General features: G+C 44.8%; 2 protein-coding genes across 2 annotated transcripts; both read right to left on the bottom strand.

The window, feature by feature from the left end:
- Positions 1-3,085: 3,085 nt before the first annotated feature.
- On the bottom strand, positions 3,086-5,368 carry P884DRAFT_88266 (uncharacterized protein). Its single transcript, XM_069446142.1, has 2 exons — positions 3,811-5,368; positions 3,086-3,727 (listed from the first exon to the last, which is right to left on the bottom strand). Exons 1-2 carry the CDS (start codon positions 4,893-4,895, stop codon positions 3,133-3,135), a joined length of 1,680 nt encoding a protein of 559 aa, XP_069293959.1. The 5' UTR covers positions 4,896-5,368; the 3' UTR covers positions 3,086-3,132.
- Positions 5,369-5,882: 514 nt separating this feature from the next.
- P884DRAFT_303206 (uncharacterized protein) lies at positions 5,883-7,135 on the bottom strand (the record flags this gene model as incomplete). The annotated part of the gene is made up of 3 exons (XM_069445007.1): positions 5,883-6,155; positions 6,266-6,542; positions 6,642-7,135. 3 exons carry the CDS (start codon positions 7,133-7,135, stop codon positions 5,883-5,885), a joined length of 1,044 nt encoding a protein of 347 aa, XP_069293960.1.
- Positions 7,136-15,108: the final 7,973 nt, after the last annotated feature.

Consider the following 15,108-nt stretch of genomic DNA (forward strand, 5'->3'; position numbering starts at 1 on the left):
AAGGGCCATCTATATATAGGGCTAAAGATAATAGCTACTAGGAATAAGATACTAATACTCTAGCTTAGAACGATCCGGATAGCTCTAGGCCATTAGCCTAATAATCCTTTGTATATAGAAAAGCTAAAGACTCTATAGGGTAATATCAATCTCTACTAGCCGCCCGGATAGCTAGTAAACGATAGGCAGCAGAAGCTACCTATCTAGTAGCTATAGCTAGCCCCTAGACACGCGAAATCGGTCATCTCCATCCGGACAGAGGAAGAAGATAATCCCCTGCTAACGTAAGAGTAGCTAAAGGTCAAAAAGGATACCTAAGTTCCCTTAGATATAGCTATCTAGCGATTCCTTAGCAAGGCGCCTAAAGGACTCAAACCGGCCTAGCTCTTATAATAGGTACTTGAGTACCTTTATAAGCCGAAGATAGACATCTACTAGTAAGTAGTAGTATAGGTAGAGGAGTAAATCATAGCTACTAATATATAGAGATAGGTATAAACCTCGGGTTCCTAATAGTAGTAGATATAGCACTAGGCTAAGTAGAAGCCTTCGATAGTATAATAACTATCTAGTTAGACTAAGATAAGTATATCGGTATAGGCTAGATCGCCCCAGACTATTAAGAAAGGCTAGGCACGTCGGCGTCGCCCTAAGGATAATCCTACTAAGTAGACGCGGCCCCCCCTCTTTAAGCAGTCCGGGCCTGAAGATCTAGAGCTAGCTCCTAAATACCCGCTATAGTTTATAGGCTAGGACAAGCTAGAGGCCGAGACTAAAGCCTGGTAGAGGCGTTAGCAGTCTAAGAAGCGACCGTCGCCCGAGGGGGATAGTAGGGCCAAGAGGGCGAGATAGCAGGAGGCTAGAAAGGAGGGCGTTTAAGTGTCGAATTCGCTGGTAGGAGCCTCGGAGCGAATTCGAAGGGGAAATATAGACTAGGGTAGGAACCTCTTGGTGTGACCAGAGGGGTATAGGTTATAGATTCGTTTTTCCGGTTCCGAACAAGTCATATATATACTAGATATAAATAGGGGGTGCCTATCTAGGAGGTACTAAGGAATAATAATAAGGAAGGACGATAGATAGTTTTTATGGGATAGATTAATAGTAATAGCAACGGACTACTATTATAGTATTATTTATATAATAATAAGATTCTTCTTTCACTTGTAAGTTTAGCTATCTTTTTCTACGTAGGTAGACTCTTTTATATCTGCCTAGAGGGGCATTGTTATCGCCGTCCCTGCGTCTATCGTAACCGTTGTCTAGGAGGCTAGACTTGTCTGCTGTATCTACGAGTGCTTGGATATACTAGACACTTTGAGCTAACACTCCTCTCTATCTGACTAGACGGAGGTTTGGTCTTGGGGGTATGTGACTGCTGCCAGGAGAGGCTGGTACCAGTTTACTATACTATAGCTACTACCTACTAGGTCGACTATTATATAAGTTATCCTAATAGTACGCTAGACCTTTTAAAGTCATTAAACGCGTTAGCTATTTAGTATATTGTCTTCGTCTACTACTAAATATAGACATCTATCCTATAATATTAGTAATATACTTATTACCTATACTTTTAGGTACTAACCTATATAACTATACTATACTACCTCCTAACCCTATTAAGGATAGCTATATTAATAGTAGTTTAAAATCTAGAGACAAGTATAAACTCGAGTATATCTAGAACTATAAGCTTATATATAGTAAGTATAAGTACCTAGTTAAATAGAAAGGACTCGGCTACAAATATAACATTTAGAAGACTAACTTCTAACTATACTATATATATAAGATGGTTAACAAGTACTAGGCACGCTAGGGAGGTTAACCTATCGTAGTTTAAGTAATATAAGACAAACGCCTATATAGACGCCCTCGTAAGAAGGCATTAAAGACTTCCCTAGAGGGAGCTATAGATAGAAGACACCAAAGTAAGGCCGTAGGTAGTCAAGAGGAAGACATATAGGACACTATAATAGTAGGATAACGCCACTACTTTCTATTATAATATTGCTATAGAAAGAAAGCGCGTTTGAGAGCTATTTAGAGCTGTAGTATAGGTACTACGTTTTTCCTTCTAGGCAGGGGACTTGATGTAGTACGTTATCTACAGACGCGTCTATTATGTAAGGTTAGATAAGATAAGCCCTGTGGATCTGGCAAACGGGCTGGCAAACGGAGTGTTCTTTGTTCCTATCCTCTACTTATACAGAGCTAACAGGGCTAGCAAACGTAGGAAGGAGACATCGCTCTTTTGAACTATTTACAACTTACCAACTTTTCCATCAATTGGAACCATCTTCCATCTATTGGAAACCATCTTCTATCACTCTGCTATGGTGTTGATGGTGGTTGATCGAGTATGATGGAGGAAGAAGGAGGAAGCTGACCAGGGCCACCCTGCAGCGAAGATGTGGGTGGCTGCATCACTGGTGGGGCCGGGAACCCTAGTGGGGCCCGGTCCACCCCACATTGATGGATCTCTGTTGACTTGAGATAATATGAGCCGTTCGTCTGTCAACTGACTTAATACCGAGCTCGGGACACGGCCGCCTAGTACCGACCAGGTTCAAGGTGGTTGGCCGGGTCATGATGGCCATCCTAGGCGGTTCATCAAGCAGGCGCATGGAAGAACAGACGATGATCATGTGGTGGTAAAACACACACTTTGTCCAAAAAAAAAAGGATGAGGTGACATAGCCATCAGATGTACCTCGCTTTTCAATACTATAAATTGATTGATGAACCTCTAGCAGTGGTAAGCAAGCTCAGCGCCAGAAAAATGCGCGTGTGATGAATGGAGCCGGCCCCTGGTCTCCTGGCTTGGCCGCAGCTCCTTGGAACGCCGAGTACAGTACTGTAATCCGTACTATGTAGCAACCTGCCCCATTATACCAAAGCCTAATTCAAAACAGAACATTAACATCCAAAAAAAGGAAATATTTAACCGCTACTATCTTGTTTGATAGGGATGTAGTGAACCAGGATCAAGGAAGTTCACATGAGTCCTGGCCGGAAGGGTTGGGCCAGCACAGATGGACAGAAGCTGATCAATCCTAAAAAAAAAAAAAAAAAAAGAAAAAGAAAAAAAACCGGACAAAAGCAACACGGCTGCTTTCTAGCACAGTGTTATGCACAAGGATCCGATAGCTCCAACATCAAGGCTAAAACGTTGCGAAGGAACGCTCCAACATGCTGCGCATCGTCGAGACTATATGGCCCGTGACAACGCATGACCAAGAAGTTACCCTTGTCGAGATCCTCCGCTGTAGGTTGCGGGGGTTGGCGCTGGGGCAGTGGGCCTGATTCGGTGCCGACCTGGGGTGTCGAAGACGAAGTTCGTCTGGAGCCCGATTCCGTCGGGGCGGAACCCGGCTCGGGGAGCGATGTCCCCATCGCTTGCGGTTCTGGTTTCGATGAAGCTCGCGGCCCGGAAGGCGACGGTGCCCTGTCAGTGTCCTCCTTCCCTCGGCCTCGGCCGCGGCCGCGACGGACATCAGAGTCCAGCCGGGTTGTTATGCCACTCTGGGCATCGCCAGAACTGCCCGACTCGCTCCCGGAACCAACCTTCTCCTTCACCCGTCCTCGATTCTTGGTTGGCGAGCTGTTGTTGGACGGCGGCGTCACCGGCCGATGACCTCCCTGGATGTATCTCTCATACCCGGGGCCCCACTCTCCCACCGTGATGTACAGATGACGGTAATCCTGCGATATCAGGATTCGGCTGCATCGGGGTCAGCATAGCCAAGTTTCTTGATTATTGATAATGGGGACGGAACTCCATGGGATGCGGGCGACAATACTTACCGGTTCTTGTTGTCACTCGTGCGCAGAATCCCTTCTTTCCTCTTCTCCGCCGATTTCTGGTCAAGGCTGGTCGAGATCCACGCGGCCATTTGGCAAGCTTCTTGCCACTCGATCTTTTCCAAGGCCATGTGGCGCTTGTATGGCTTCACTTCCAAGATGGCAAGGGTGCGCTTCGCCGCCGCTCCATGACCGTTGTCGCGCAGAAGCCCATCGGTACGAGCTTCGCAAACGGGGTCGTTTAGTGGCCCCAGTCGGAAACACTCTCGCTTTGGAAGCCATTCAAGCCCCTGACGGCCGCCGATACCGATACCGGAGCAGAGGGTGGTGGTGATTAGCAGTGTCACCAATGCCGAGTTGACGATCTCTTCGTCCTCAGATCGGCTCTTGTCGAACTGCATGCTTTCTGGGCTGATAACGTCAAGCTCTTTTGTTGCGGCCACGGCAGCATCCGAACCATCTATCACCTGTGTGGACGGTGTTTGGGGTCTCTTGGTGGAAGTCGTCGGCTCTCGAGCGTTCTGCTCTTCGAGTAAAATGGCGCCCATCTTCTGGGACAACGATGCTTCTTCGGCCTTCCTAGCGGCTTCCGCTGCTCGCCTTTTCTCCCGCAGTCGCTCCGACGTTCGAAGGAGCTTGGGCACGTCTCCTCCCACGTCCAGGCCTTGATTGTTGACAGCCTTAGTTCGTTCGAGGCACCATTTGACAATGAGGAACGGCCCAAGTCGACTGTTCACGGGATCATTCAGACGAAACGGAGCCGCAGATGCATCAATGAATGCTCGCAGATTCTGTCGCAGCAAGCACACAGGCTGCCCCTGCTCGGACGATGGGCTAGCCCTCAAGCCCACAAGCTCCTCGGCTCTCCTAACGTATTCCTCACGCACGTACTCGCTGATGTGGAACTCGGTCACGATTCTGTTTTCCCACACAGCCTTCAAGTGGATGAAGTCGGTTTCGTTGAACTTGGACGCTGAATGGGCCTCATACGTCGTGACGTTGAGGCTCGTCGGGTCGAGATTCAAATCTTTGGCCCTCTTCCACCACTGGACAGGTGAGATGGGGTTTTTAGTTTTAGTAACGACCATTGTGTTGCGACTGCGCGGTATCTGGACTGCGGGTAGTGGGATGATGAGGATATGGTGGGTGTGTAGGAAGTGTACTTGTCTAATATGTGACGGTCTCTGCAATCCTTGGCGTTCGATGAAGTGAGGACTCTGTTCATACACCTCAGCCAGCAGCGTCCGTCTTATGGCCCCAGAGGATTTGGCAGAAAATGCTGGCTCTCGGGGAAAAAAATGACTGAAATGAGTTCACTGGCCTGTGACAGGGCGAAGCGTTGCAGGCCTTGTCCCGGAGCCTCGCCGTCGAGCAATGTTGTTGCAGTAGGGACATAATACGTCGGATTTCGCTAGACAATGGCGGACTCATATGTCTGGGGGTCTCAGCGGTGGCCTCAGGTCAGGCTTCACTATGGCCGTAAGATGGCGGCTATTTGAGACGACCCAATGCCGTTGGGCAGGGACAGCCCCCTCTCTTGGGTATTTTCACTGCTGTTCGATTCTGTTGTTCCCATGATTGGGCAGCTTGGAACCAACAGGGACAGCACCGTCAAGCCATGCGACACTTGGTCATGAGGCGAACCAATGGTAACTGCTAGGTTGATGCAAGCGATGAAGCGCTGTTTTTGGGCCGCCGAAGAATTTTGCATGTCAGCCCAAATTGACCCAAAAAAAGATCAGAGAAAAAGAAGAAAAAGAAAAGAAAAAGAAAGGGTATATATCAACCAACCAAACTGCTTCCGTAATGTACGAGCTTGCTTGTTTGTCTTCTTGCGCGGCATAGAGATGACCGTACTCTGCTCTGGCAGCATAGCCCGCTGGGTCCATCCGCGATCAAGTCATCTGTTCTGTCTCGCACAAGAGGATGGCTGGGCACATCTGGCGGTCGAAACTTAGGGCAATACTCACAGGCTTTGTGAAGATCATTAACCGAGCTATCCCTCATACCTTGTTTACAGATCAGGTTTGTCACCCACATTGCCTACCCTGGTTCTCACAGCTACTGTCCGACACTCATGCTCCTCGTATATCGATGGGCAACTGGGTGCTGTTCTTATCCATGTCCTGCGATTCTGACCCTTCTGCCTCCTCAGCGGCAGTACGCAAAAACCTGGTCTCCCCCATTGGGCGGTTGGCCATCCATCGGATCATGTGATAGGCGTCGGCTGTCGGTTCGTCGCTTCGGAAGTCGAGGAGACGGGATTGCCGTAACACAAGAGAGCGGCCGTCAAAGTGGAATTGTGTGACTCGGCCGAAGCGGTCATGGTGGAAGGAGAAGACGATGGCCTGATCCAACGCGGTCTCATCAATACTTGAACCATCAAATAGCACCAAGCGCTGTCGTGATGCAGGAAAAATGAGAAACGGCTTGGATGGAGAGAGGGGAACGTTCTCACGGGCAGAGTATGGTGGCGGCGAAAGTCGCCCCGACGAAATTGATGCTTGAGGAGCCCAACAGCAGCGGCAACCTCACTGCGCAGGACTTCGCCTTCGCAAGGCTCTGTGGAGTCGACGACGGTGCCCCCTACGTGTGGTAGATCGGCCGAAGGGTGCGGGATCACAAAGGCCGCGCTGGCATAAAATGCGTACTGATGCGGAGGATTCCCAACCCTTGGGCCATGTGAGTAATGGATAGGAAGATTGCCCATCCGATTAGGGAACAGATCCCTTTCACTGAGAGGACGGGTTAGTTTTTGAAAGTGGTTACCTCCCCTGATGTTGCACGCCTAATGAATGTCATGGAAGAAAGGTGGCCAGACGCAAGGAACCTACCTCACGTAGCACCACTCCGAACCCTCCCAGACGCCGAAGTTGCGCGTGTCGATCCAAGGAAGAAAGTCCACGCCCATCACGGTCAGAAACCAGCGGAGTCTGATGTCGGCATGCGTCATCGGATCGCAGAGCGGGTGTCTCTCCTCGGGGTCATAGGGACCAGGGGTTGATTCAAAGCCGACGTAGGAGCCTCGTCGACATCTCTTGGGCCAGTCGCCGTAATGGCCGACGTCTTGGCCATTCTCGGAAATAAAATCGGTCGTCTTTTTCCGTGCTTCCTCGAGGGTGAAGCGAGGGTAGAAGAAGCGGCGTCCGAAGTCAACGCTCTGCTCCTCGATGTCAAGCGGCTCGGCCTTGCGCACGTTCAGCGCGGCGAGATGCTCATCATTGAGGATGTAGACACTTTCGCCAAAACTCCGGATGCGCTCGAGCACGTTATCGAGGTGCTCGATGCATTGCCGCTGGAAGCGTTTCGCTTCGGCGTCGTCCTCCATCAAGAACCGATGATTTGGTGTAATTAGGTTTGTCGCTGGCAAATGTGCCATGGGGGGACGCGTTTTTGGAATGTTCGTTATGCGATGGTTGTTTTGGTTTTGCCGGGCCGTGTGAGTTGCTTGTGCTTGTTTGGATGTAATTCGTGTGCTGCCGCGACCGCTGTTTAACGCGTCGGGAAAGAGCGCCAAGCATGAACCAACCAACCCGAAGGGCAGGCTGCTGCTTTGAGGTAACCCTAGCAACCGACATCAACAAGCGTTTGATTACCCGGTGGTTAGTGCTGACTAATTAGTTCAGGACTACTACCTATCTCCTAATAGGTAGGGCCAAAACCCCTAGATATGCTAATATAGCTAGATATATTACTACTAGGGTTTTATATATTTATATTTTTAGTTTTCTCTTACTAGATAATATCTTATATTAGCTTATCTTACCTATACCTAAGGTTAAGGAAACCTACTTCTCTTGCATCTTTGCAAATACCCTACCAAAACACATAAAACTACCATCGCTAGAAAGCTCTCGGAAAACGTTATCCAACGGTACCACTTTCAACCGCGCGCGAGCCGTTGCGGCTGTACGACGGGCATCGCGAGCGTAGAAGCCGAACCCGACCGTAATCCTACCGTACCTTATACAACCGTCAAAATTTTCATCGCATAGACTACCTAGCGCCCCTAAACGTAACGTTAACTTAAGGCCTAACGTTAAGCTACTAAGTACCCGGTGGTTAGTTGCTAACTAATTAGTTCAGGACTACTACCTGTCTCCTGACAGGTAGGGCCAAAACCCCCGGACATACCAATATAGCCGGACAGGTACGCGTCCAAATCCGTGTCTAATTTTACTAGCCAACTCCCTATACTCGAAGACATAACCACTGCTACAAGCCTAGTTGAACCTACTCTCCTGTATACGATGCCTCTAACTGACCAAATCTAGGAACCGGCTAGTATACGGGCCGCCAAATGGCTCCTTGCCGCTCAAGCTCGCCACCGAACTAGCCGTTTACCCTATAGAAAGCAACCTAGTATTCGGCACGTAGCTTAGCTATTTAAGACTAGAAAGACCTAGGTTAGCCGGCACTTGAAGTCTTTAAAGGATACTAGACTTCTAGCTACTAGTAGTAACGTAGTTAGAAGACCTCGGTCGCTTCGAAACGACGAAGATTCCGCCCTCGAAGGATACGCGTACTAGCTTATCGAATCTGGTTCTCTTGCTACCAAAGATCTTCTCTAGGATACTACTAACCGTTTATAGGTATGTCGCGATCCTCCCTACCCTCCTATTAATAAGTACTGGTGGTCGTATTAGAAATAGGATTATCTATGGTTTTAGCTGACATTCTTTAAACTAGTTAAAGTAAACCGACTCTCGGCCGAGTAATAGGTAGAAGAACTAGAGATATTCTTTAATAAGCTTAAAGATACTATCGAAAGCTTTAAGATTATTATATCTAACTATTAGAATATAGATAAGACTAGATATATACTTATACTATTAAATAGGTGGTTTAAGATCTTAATAGTTAAAATAGATAAGAAGAAGAAGGTTAGTATCTTCCTCTTTTCTAAGTATTAGTTTAGAATACTAACTATAATATTTTATTAGCTAGAGATTCTAGACCTTTATAACCAAGAGTTAATAAGTATAATTAGCACTAGAAACGCTATTAGTAATATTATCCTAGTATTCTATATCTTTAAATAGTAGCTATTAGAAGATTAGGATATTAAAGGTCTTAATAAGGAGATATAATTCTATAAGTTAGAGATAGCATTTAATAATACTAAGATTATAATAGATTAGATATAACATTTTAATAAATACTCCTTTGCTATCTATATTAAGTTCTAGTAACGTAATATAAGCTTCAAGGAATAGTTTAGTTATAACCATTATAACTATAGTCCTACTCTTAGTATATACTTTGTTAACCTAGATAATATTACCCCTAAAGATTTAGTCTATATATCTATACTATTAGAAGAATATATATACTAACTACTTATCCTAGATAACTTTATAGGATATTATAACCTTAAACTTTATAAATACTACCTCTCGTTTAACATTATTATTATCTTCCTCCCTCCCTATTTAATATACTTTATCTAGCCAATAGATATAGGAGTCTTTTGCTATCTTAAGGAAGCATATTAATAATATCTCTAGTAGGTAGTTCGAAATAGCGATCTTACGTTTACCTAGGTAGACTTTGTCAGAGGATTCTAGGAAATCTAGGATACTAGTTTCAAACGCCAAAATATCATAGTAGGATTCAAAAAGACTAGTCTTTTTCTACCAAACCGATGTATTATAATAGACTAGATTAGGGAGAAAGTGTTATCTAATATAAGCATTAAATATCCTATAATGATTCCTAATAACAAGTAATAGGTATATATAAAAAAAGGTATTAATCGTATTTAAGAGTAGTATCTTAAGCTTTTTAGTTTACTAATATAAGAATACTTTTAGGATATTATATTAATAATTAATAAGGGTTAGCTAATATATAAATATCTAAATAACTTTACCAAGGATAAGAGAGCCTATCTAGCTATACTATCTACTAAGAAAATATAAGGCTAACTTATTAAGCTAATAAGAGAGATTATAATAAGTATAACTGTCTAGCAGATTTAATAGTTTTAGGAGATCTAAGCTTAGAAGAGCACTAAGGCAATTCAAGATACTGGCTAAAAAGTTACCTATATTACTATTAAATAGATTAAATAAGAGTATAGGGAGGAATATAAAGTCTAGAAAAGGCGCCTAGAGAATAAGATTCCTAGTACTAATAGGTATCGCCTTTATATAGCAACCTTTACCAAATTCCTAGAAAAGACTAATAAGAACAATTATCTTCCTCTTAATAATAATAACCCTCTCTAGGTTCTACTAAAGGAGCGTCAGCCACTAGCATTTTTCAACTTTAGAGATGGAAAAGAAGTCCTAATCCCCTGGTTAGCTAAGAAGCCGTTATCAGAAGTCAAACTCCTATCCCCTAAACGTCCTAGGATATAGATTAGCGGCACGATTATAATATCAATTAACGATAGCGACGATAACAGATTTGACTTTATAGATAGTAAAGATAGGTAGGAAGAGGATATCGAGTCACTATCTCTATCTAGGGTTAAGAAGGAGTCTCTATATATAGCTATTATTAAGGACATTAGGAGGTTTAAGAAGCGATAAGCCTGTAAGTCTATAGTAGTAACGCTAGGAACAGAAGATAATAACTATTACTAGGAGGCTAAAAGAGAAGATATAAGAGAAGGTATTACTATAATTAAGAGCGTTAAGAGCGATAGGGATAGGGGGTATGATATAGAGAGAGAGGGAGACGAAGGCAAGTTATATGACCTGTTGTTTGACTAGTTATAACTAGGTAGAATTGAATTTTACTACGTTTTTGAGCTTTTTAGAGCCTAGTTTATAATTGAACTATTTGTAGCTATTTGAGGCTGTTATTATGATGGTAATTAAACTTGATGGTACCTTTTACAAAGATGTAATTATATAGGAAATTTGGTGGCGATATGTCCGGCTATATTGGTATGTCCGGGGGTTTTGGCCCTACCTGTCGGGAGATAGGTGGTAGTCCTGAACTAATTAGTCAGCAACTAACCACCGGGTAGGGAGGCTTAAAGCTTTGAACTAATTAAAGGGGGGCCTATTATAGGCCTACCTTACCTTAGATATTAAAGAGCTAAGGGGTCTTATTATATAACTAATTAACTTTATACTAAGCCTTATATAGGGTAGGGTATAAGACCTTATTAATAGGCTCTTATAGGGCCTTATAACTATTATTATAGGCCTAGTTCCAAACTTATAGGAACTTGTAGCTGAGGAAGTTAAAAAGGGGCTTAAAAAAGCTCTTAAGGCTACCCCTTGCCTTACCTAGGCATAGGTAGCTATAGGCTTATAGTAGGGGGCTATAGGCCCCTAGGGAGGCCTACCATCGGCTAAGGTAGTACTATTATAGGCCTTATAGAAGGTTATAATATAGAATATAAGCCTATAGGAGGACCTTAAAGCCTAAACCCTAGCCGAGATAGTCTAAGTAATTAATAAGGCTTCTAGCCGCTAGGGAGCCGTTATAGCTAGGAAGCTCCTAAGTAGGGATGTAGTAGTAGTCTTTAAGGATAAGGCTACTAAGGATTGGTATTTAGCTAATAAGCGATAGGTGGCTACTGCCTTTAAAAAGGAGGCTAGGGAGGTTAGCAAGGCCTATATAGTCTTAGCTAAAGGAGTCCGGAAGGAGGAGCTTTAGGGGGTTAGTAAGTAGGACTTTAAGGGGGCTATAGGCCTATAGTCGATTGAAACGGTCAAGTTCCGGCTACTAAAGAGCCTATAAAGGAAGTAGGCTATAGTACTCCTAGGCTTATAGAACCTCGAAGAGGCCCGGAAGGCCTATAATAAGGGTATAGTCTAGGATGCCTAGGTACTAGACTATAAGCCCTACTAGGATGCCTTAGAGCCGAGGCAGTATTATAGGTATTAGAGCTTTGGCTATACCTAATAGTACTATTAGTAGCCGGCCTATTATAGCTAGTATAGTATAAAGGCCTATAGGGAGAGGGGGAAGACTAGGGAGGCTTAATGCCTTACCTACTCTAACTAGCTCCCTTATAGGTATATAGCCTATAATAGCCCTTATATAGCCTAGTATAGGGGTTACCTAAAGAAAGTCAAAGCCTAAGAGAGGGCTAGGGAGGCCTACTAATATAGACCCTAAAACTTCTAGCTACTAGAATAGCTATATTAGAAGGTAGCCTTTAAGTTTAGTAGCCCCCTGGAAGACGATGACTACTACTAAACCAGGGCTAAACGCCCCTATAGAAGGCCTACTCTAGCCTAGTAGGCGGCTAGGAGTGCCCTCTACGATACCTAATAGACCTATATCTCCTTTCTATAGCCTAGAGCCCCCTCCCTTTTATAACCGGTTAAGGGAGTAATAGCTATAGAGCCTATTACCACTATACCCTTGTCCTTTACTCTGGCTACCTTAAATGTAAATTAAGATCCTTTAATAGAATACCTAAGGTAACAAACAGGCCCTCGAGGTCCTATTAGAGGAAGCTAAATATAACCTACTAGCTATCTAGGAACTATAGATTAACTAGTTTATAGGGTTAATATACTACCCCTAGGCTTCGAAATACTACCTAATTTATAAGCCTAAGGGTAAAGCGGCTATTCTAGTAGCTAAGCGTTTCCTGGTTAGCTAGTAGGACTATTTAGTAGAGGAGAACTAGTATAGGGTAACCTTTCTGGCCCTAGGAGAGAGGGGGTTCGAGCTCTAGTTAGTCTATAATAACAAGGGGGAGCAGGCCTTCTTATAGGACCTACTAGCCCTACCTTGGCCATCTTACCCCCTAGTTCTTATAGGCGACTTTAACCTCTACTACCCGGTCTAGGACCTATTTAATAGGCTTAGCCCAGGGGCTAAGGACCTCCTTAGCCTTGTAGACTAGTAGGACCTTGACCTATTATATTATATAGCTAGGTTACTAGAGCCCCCTAGGGGGGTTAATATGGCCGGCCTTTTATAATAGACCTATTCTAGGCCTCGGCCGGGCTAGAAGCAACCTATAGGGATGTCCTAGAACGGGGAAAGTCTAACCACTACCTATAAGCCTTATAGGTCTCCTTCTAGGGGACCTATAGACCTATACTAGCTAATAAGGGGTAGGACTAGAAGAGCCTAGATAGGGAGATCACGCGGGCCAAGGCGGCCTACCTCCTACTCTGGCTTAGTAGATAGGTATCGGCATCGGCCGGGCCTGTTTTCTAGGGCCTAGAGGAGCTTCTATAGGCCTTTAATAGGCTTATAGAGGCCCTTAAGGAGATAGCTATAGTCTCGGCTCTGGTAAAGAAGGCTAGTATAGGTGGCAAATAGGCTCGATAGTAGATAAAGGAGGTTTAGGAGGCCTAGAAGAGGGCTAAGGAGGTAGAGAGGGCCTATAGGGGCACCCTAAACCCCTATATATAGGAGATACTTTGGCAGGCCCTATAGGACTAGGCTAAGATTATTACGGCTACGAAGACTAAGAGCTAGAGAGCTATATTATAGGAGGTAACTAACCGGCTAGACCTATTATAGAGGCTAGAGTAGTAGGCAAGGCTATAAAGCTACTTACTAGTCGACCCTCTAAAGCTCCTAGCCTTCGAAGGGGGGCTTATAACCTACTAATAGAAGGCTAGAGCATTAGCCGATAAGTTCTTTCTAAACCTAGAAGTAGACCTATCGGATATTAACGACCTAGAACTAAATGACTATTAGGAGCCGAAGTTCGAAGTAAGCTAGGAGGTTATAGTAGATAAAGTTAGAGTAATATTAGCTAGAGCGGCCCTATAGAAAGCCCTAGGGGAGGACCTCCTCCCTATAAGTCTACTAAAGGCCTATAGGCAGCTACTCTACTAGATACTAGCTATACTAGCCTTAGAGAGCCTATAGCTTAGCTATTTCCTAGCCTAGTTTAAAAGGGCTAAGATAGTAGTCCTTTATAAGCCTAGCAAACCCTTATAGGCCTACTTTATCCTAGGTAGCTATAGGCCTATAGCACTCTTACTAATAGTAGGCAAGGTACTAGAGGCTATAGTTACCTAGAAGGTAATAGCCGTTATAGAGGCCTATAGGCTTCTCCTAGCCAAATAGATAGGTAACTAGGAATATAGGTCTATAGAACTAGCCATTCGGCTTATTATAGCTTAGGTTTAAAAGGCTTAGAGATATAAGGCGGCTACTTCCCTCCTATAGCTTGACATCTTAGGGGCTTTTGACACTATTAACTATACCTAGCTACTAGCTACTTTATAGAGCTAGGGCTTCCCGAAGTGATTAGTAGTCTAGGTCAAGGAGTGGCTATAGGATAGGGTAACTATCCTTTACTTTAATAGCTAGGAAACAGAGGATATAGTAGTAAGGGCTAGGGTCCCTTAGGGGTTACCCCTTTCCCTTATACTATTTATCCTCTATATAGCCTCTCTTTACTAGGCCATTCGCTAGGCTTACCCTGTAGTTAGTTTAATAGGCTTCGCCGACGATACTAACCTTCTAGCCTTTAAGAGGGCCGAGGAGGCCTATAACGGTTAGCTATAGAGGGCTTAGAAGGCCTACCTATAGTAGGCAAAAACCTAGGGTATAGCTTTTGCCCTAGAAAAGTGCGAACTCATCTACTTTAACAGGGGCTAGAAATAGTAGTTATAATTACTAGAGCTCCTATAGCTAGGAGGGGGTACTACTACTATAGCCCCTTCGAAGTTAACTAGATTCCTAGGGGTCTAGCTAGACTAGAGGCTACAATAGGGCCCTTACTATATAAATATAGCTAAGAAGCTAGAAACCTAGGAGTTCGCCTTGACTAGGCTTGCTATAAAGACCTAGGGCCCTAGCCTCCTATAGGCCTACGAGGTCTATACCAAGTGTATCTATAATACCCTAGCCTATAGGGCCTCGAACTTCTATAAGCCTACCAAGCTAGAAGGCAAGCTAGAAGGCCCTACTAGGGAACTATCGAAGGCCTAATATAAGGCCCTTCGAGTAGTTACTAGGGCCTATAAGGCTACCTCTATCCGGTACCTCGAAATAGAAGCCTAGGTACCGCCCCTTAACCTCTATCTTAACAAGAGGCTAGCCGACTTCGAAGCCAAACTCGACTAGCTACTCCTATAGACTAAGGCAGGCCTAGGGGCTTCCTAGGTCCCTATAAGGGCTCTTATCTAATAGGCCTATAATAGGCTAAGCCAGAGGTTCTAGAGGAGAAGGGACAGGGCAAGGGGCTAGGAGCCGAAGCCTATAGCCCTAGAGGTAGCAAGGTCGACGATCCGGTAATAGGTTTAGGAGGGCCGTAGAGGGGGTCTACCCCCCCTATAGGCCCCGTAGAGGAGGCTATAGGCCATGGAACTAGCCGTGGTAACTAGCTAGAGCAACCGTTAGAGGGCCGACCAAGCC

Source organism: Thermothelomyces heterothallicus, assembly GCF_042370625.1.
Source record: "Thermothelomyces heterothallicus CBS 202.75 unplaced genomic scaffold P884_scaffold_34, whole genome shotgun sequence".
Classification (NCBI taxonomy): domain Eukaryota; kingdom Fungi; phylum Ascomycota; class Sordariomycetes; order Sordariales; family Chaetomiaceae; genus Thermothelomyces; species Thermothelomyces heterothallicus.

Coding starts and splice junctions, on each gene's coding strand:
- P884DRAFT_88266 (XM_069446142.1), bottom strand. CDS start 4,895: ATGGTCGTTACTAAAACTAAAAACCCCATCTCACCTGTCCAGTGGTGG. Junction 3,728..3,810: donor ACGAGTGACAACAAGAACCG/GTAAGTATTGTC, acceptor ACCCCGATGCAG/CCGAATCCTGATATCGCAGG.